General features: G+C 42.7%; 1 protein-coding gene and 1 long non-coding RNA gene across 2 annotated transcripts in view; both read left to right on the top strand.

The window, feature by feature from the left end:
- Nucleotides 1-1,448, top strand: part of LOC106523502 (serine/threonine-protein kinase TAO1) — a 22,377-nt gene extending 20,929 nt beyond the window's left edge. The window contains exon 21 of the mRNA XM_014016923.1: nt 255-1,448. Coding sequence (XP_013872377.1) covers nt 255-761 — 507 coding nt within the window. The 3' untranslated portion in view covers nt 762-1,448. The remainder of the gene's footprint in view (nt 1-254) is intronic.
- A 707-nt stretch (nt 1,449-2,155) lies between these two features.
- On the top strand, nt 2,156-5,133 carry LOC106523501 (uncharacterized). The gene is made up of 3 exons (XR_001310898.1): nt 2,156-4,637; nt 4,725-4,828; nt 4,873-5,133. It is a non-coding gene; the product is annotated as an uncharacterized LOC106523501 (long non-coding RNA).
- The last annotated feature ends 114 nt before the right edge of the window (nt 5,134-5,247 follow it).

The raw sequence follows: 5,247 nt of genomic DNA, 5'->3' as shown, positions 1-5,247 counted from the left end.
CCCAGAGGAGGACATTGTCCCAAAAGGACACAACCCAGGGGCGTTTCTGGTCCCCACCTGTCGTTTTGCTCCTCAGCGTGGCTTCCTAAAAACGCTGCAGGATTTCTCAAACATGCATGAATGAGTCAGAGCAAGGCTTTGGGCATGTTTTTTATGAGAGTATAACATTATAACATGATATAAAACTCAAAAGTTGATTTTACATGATATTGTCCCTTTAAAAAGTCTTGTTTTGTTGTTTGTGTTTTCCCCAGATTGAGGAGGAAATGCTTTCCCTGCAAAACGAGCGTCTGGAGCGRATCCGCTCTCTGCTGGAGCGCCAGGCCCGAGAGATCGAGGCGTTCGACTCGGAGTCGCTGCGGCTGGGCTTCAGCAACATGGTGCTCACCAACCTGGCTCCCGACACGCAGGGAGGCTGGGGGGGAGCGGGTGGGGGAGGCCAGGGAGGTCAGGGCGGCGGCGGCCAGTGGCCCGGAGGAGGAGGAGGAGGCGGCGGCAACCACAGCCACCACCACCAGGGGGGCTCCAGCTCGCAGCAGCCCTGGGGTCATCCCATGCTGTCTGGCGGCCCGCCTCCCTGGAGCCTCCACCACCCCGGAGGAGGGAGCCAGAGGAGCGGTCAGGGAGGCGCGGGAGGGGTGAGGAACAGCCCGCAGGCTATGAGGAGGACGCCATCGGGGGGGAGGAGTGAACAGGGCATGAGCAGGAGTGCCAGCATCACCTCTCAGATCTCCAACGGATCCCACCTGTCCTACACCTAGAACACGGTCCTTAACCGCTGTGTTTTAATGTAATATTACACACACACACAAACACACACACACACACACACACACACACTCACACTGCACAACTCTGACACTGGGTTTCCATGAACCCAGCTTTCCACTCACCATGTTTCTCCGCTTGCAGCCGTCTGTGGAGCCCCAGTAGAGTTGAGGCGGAGCTTTTCTCCGACGTGCCGCTGGGTTTGTTTTTATTTTCACCACAGCCTGCAGATCTGTTTTTAATGGGCTGATTTTTCTAACGCGATGTCTCTGTTGCCATATACCCTCACTGGTATCTTCACCATGGAGTTTATCAAGTAAGAATAGTTGTCAGTATGCTGAGCRAGATGTCTGAAGATGCAGGAGCTGCTGTAACCGTCAGGATTTACCAAGTAATCCTTGTGAGTTGATGCCAAATYGTTTGTAGCTCGATAAATGGAAAGAATATTGAAATGCAGGTAAAAGAGAAGGTAGGAAAAAACATTTAAGGTAGTAGAGAAGAAGCAGAGGGATAATAAAAGTCGTTCATTAGTGAGTTGAGCTATTAATGACATGCTAATGTTTAGAAAAAAGATGGTTGGATTTATACTAAATGTCGCTGCCATCATGTGAAGTATTTAGTGTCAGAGCTTCAGTGCAGTGTTGAGTCAGTAAATGTCACATGGCCAAGTCGAAGCAGTTCTTCCTCCTGCTCTCAGATTTCAGAGCTCAGCTCCTGGGTTTCCACAGACCCCTGCTCGACTTGCACTTCTCAGGACAGAGAGGAGTTTTCAGCAGCGTCTAACCACAACTCGAACGCTTTTCGAGACCGGTGTTCACTCCTCACTTAATGTGCAGTAATCCTCTGATCTAATGAGGTGCAGTAACACAGAACAGAGCTAAACTTAAGATGGAGAATAAGAGCCACTCAGATTAAAGGCACAGTGTGTAGGATTTGTTGTTTTCAGTGACATCTAGTGGTTGAATCATCCTCCCTGGTCCTCCCCCCACCCCCACCCCCCGCTTCCAAACACAAAGGAGTTGCTACGGTGTCTCTCAGGTGTCAAAAACCTTTGATAATTCCAACCGCGATGTCTACCAGCAGCTTCAGAGCTAGTGATGTTTCAAGTGGTAAGATTATGAGCTTTAATAAGTAAAATTATCCCAGCTACAATGACAGACAACAAATATTACATTTATAGTATTACAACTAAAACCGTTTTTGACGCCGCCACCACAGTTTGTCCTTCATGAGCCTTCGTAGACAAGATGGCGGCTGCCTGTAGTGGCGACCCGCGACCATGGAGATATGAACAGCTTTTTATAAGGTAAAAATAATAAAACAAGGTCTTTGTCTGCAATGATTAGACATGTTTTTTATTATTGTCATTAGTGATTATCTCAATTTCAGCTAAAAGAATTGACAAAATCCTACACACTGTGCCTTTAAATAAAACATCTCATTTTTTTATTTTAAGTTTTAAGATTGAAGTGTAAGTGTCAAGGTTAAAAGTGTAAATATAACTGACAGAGCCAAGTAAAGTGAATCCTGCTGTGGTTCTGAACCCGACTAGATTTGTTTTAAACAAAGCCAAATAAATGAATGATGAATTGATAGGTGCTTTTCACAATAAGAGCCTCAAACATCTTAAACAACTCTCGGATACAATAATAATAAAAACAAATAAATACAGTCAGGTTCAGGAGAATACAAAAGACTTAAAAGTTGTGTATTTCTTAAATTTTCGTCTGAAAAATTGCAATTTTTTTTAGTATTTACACTTTAATCTCGAAACAAATGACAAACGTCCTCATTTTATTTCCCTTCTGAGTGGCTTTATACTTTGTCGTATGAAGTAGAGCCGAGGCGCACTTCGGTACTCTAAATATTAGATTTTTTTTTTTCACACGCAAGCATACAGGAAGTGGGTTTTTATCCGCAGCCGAGGAAGTAGGTAAACTCGACTGATGGGTGTACAGGGAAAACCGTAAACGTTTTGTGAAAACAGCACACGAGGTGAAGATGTAAATGAGGATTATAGTATAAAAACACAAACTGATGAAAAAGTGGGAGGAGCTTCCCCGTCCCTTTGCAGGTTAGTGACTGCTGAATGTTTCAGTGGAATTATGGGTGGTGATGCTGTGATCTCCGCTGCCGTGCTCCTGCGACCCTTCCCCCGCTCTGACACCCCGCTCTGCCTCACCCCCTCCAGATGACCGCCCGTCTCCCTGCCTCCCTCCACCTTCGCTTCCTCCAGCCTTTTTCGTAGTGTCGGCGGGAAAAACAAAAAAAAACACGTGCTTCAATATGAATCTATACAAATAGAGGATTTTAGTCAAGTAAAGATGGAAGTCTTATTGTGAATTGCAAAGATTATATAATTTTTTTTTTGAGCTGAAATGTACAGCCACCGTGTTAATATTGTACAGTTTGAATTTGAACATATGGAAATCTAAGCGACAAATCAAAGCGGGCGCAGTCGTTACACAAACCAAGTTTTCACCCTTTTCTTTGCAGCTGTGACTTTCTGAAAGCGTGTTCCAGTGATTCTGTTGTGAACGACACAACTTTAGGTCAGACTGCCTCGAGTCAGTGGCATCATTTTGTCTTCTTAAAAAGAAAAAAAAATGATTTTTGCACATAATTAGAACTTTCTAGCTAGCCTTTGCTTCAGCGTTGGCTGTGTTACACTGACATTATTTTCTACCTGGATGGACTCGGTCTGTCCGGGGGGTCCTCGTGGTTTTTAAGAGACTCTCAGGCTTAAAGATTTTAGTTCTATAAAGAGAGAAAGGTCAACAAAAAAATATATATATCTGGAAAAACTGCTGAAATTTCTCATTAATATTTTTTATTATTATTAAATTCCTCATTTTTGTTAAATTTAATAAAATTCTAGTTCTTGTCAGATTCTCTGACATTATTTAGAAATTGATATGTTTTGTTCAGACCATTTTCTCACAGCACTTATTTGTCTTTCACAACAGAAAAATACATTATTTTAACTCTCTCCAAATTATTTTTGAGCCTAAAAGGTTTGTTGATACTTCTAAATGAGCTACAGAGTTTTACACCGCATTGTTTACTAAAACTCCCAGGAGGATTTTTATTATTATTATTATTAATAATATTATTATTTTCAGGCAGTGGGGAGGCAAAGTCTAGCTTTAGACCTTGGTCACTCTGAACTGGATCAGTTGCACTGATTGCACAAGTAGCTGACCAGGTTTAGAGTCTACTGTGATGACGGCGCGGCTGAACGTAGGCGGGAGGCGGGGTTTCGTCTCTGTACAGTCTGTTTATCAGTATTCCTTTTTATCTTCATCATTCCCTTATGTCATTTTGGTGAATCTTGCTGTTTTATTCTCCTTGGTCCAGAGATCTGTATTAAATGTAAGAAACTGTATAGATTGTGCAAAAAAAAATAAAAAATAAAAAAATAAAAAGCTGAATGTTGCATAGAAGAAGAGAGAAAAAAGCTATTCCTTCAGATGACAGTGATTTAAAGTGTATAAAAGAAGCTAAGAAGCAAAGTTTTAGGGGATAAATGTAATATTTTGTTTGTAATTACTATTTTTTGTTGGAAGAGGGCTACTGGATTAAAAAAAATAATCTGTAATAAAGTAATTTTAATATTTCTCCGTCCTGTAGTGATTTGTTCCTTGAATTTAAAATTAAGCACGATGCTTTTATTTGTCACATGATTTATACTAAGCTGCTTGTTTAATTGTAATTTAGCTTTCTATTTGCACCGTCAGCAGGATGTTAGGATGAGATGGGAGCTTCCTCCATCTGTTGCTCCTCAGCGTGTGTATGACCTCCTGATGAAGCCCCCCACATCGTCCTCCTCGCAGCTCGGTTTTATCTTCTGGACCCTCGCTCTCCTCATGGTGGCTCTCCTTCGCCGTGACGTTTGCCCGGCTCTTTTGCCCAATCTGATCATTCACCTCTCCCCTCCAGCTCTCCCCCTCTTTCAGGAACTCCGCCACGACTCTGAGGTAGTCCAGAACCGCGGCGTGACTCCAGACACCTCCGTCCTCCTATGCGAACCAGGGCCGTGCAGAGACCACTAAAGGGGCAGGTGCTCAAAGTAAAAAAGGCACGAGTGACAGGTGTTTTGTCGAGCTGCGTTTCCTCACCAGATGTGGTTCCCCCAGTGTCTCCTTGCTGCTCTGCACCGCCCACACAGCAAAAAACACGCGTGCTTGTTCAGAACGACAACTACGGACACCATGAAAGCTCAAACACGTTGCAGTTAGTTATTCCATATTTTATGTTGAGTTTTTCTTATTAATTTTATCTGCTGTAAAACACTTGTGCTGACATTAAAGCTGCTGATATGCATTATTGCAGCTCAAACATATGTGTTTGAAATAAATACATTTAAAGTGGGTTGAACTTCATAACATTTATTTATTTATGATGGACAAATATTGATGAATTAATCTTTTTTTTCTCATGGAGCTGACTTTGCAGCCTTTCTATGCCTATCAATAGAGA

The sequence above is a fragment of the Austrofundulus limnaeus genome, unplaced genomic scaffold, assembly GCF_001266775.1.
Source record: "Austrofundulus limnaeus strain Quisiro unplaced genomic scaffold, Austrofundulus_limnaeus-1.0 Scaffold157, whole genome shotgun sequence".
NCBI lineage: Eukaryota > Metazoa > Chordata > Actinopteri > Cyprinodontiformes > Rivulidae > Austrofundulus > Austrofundulus limnaeus.
The sequence above is the reverse complement of the archived record's forward strand: the minus strand, read 5'-3'. Positions and strand labels throughout refer to the sequence as shown.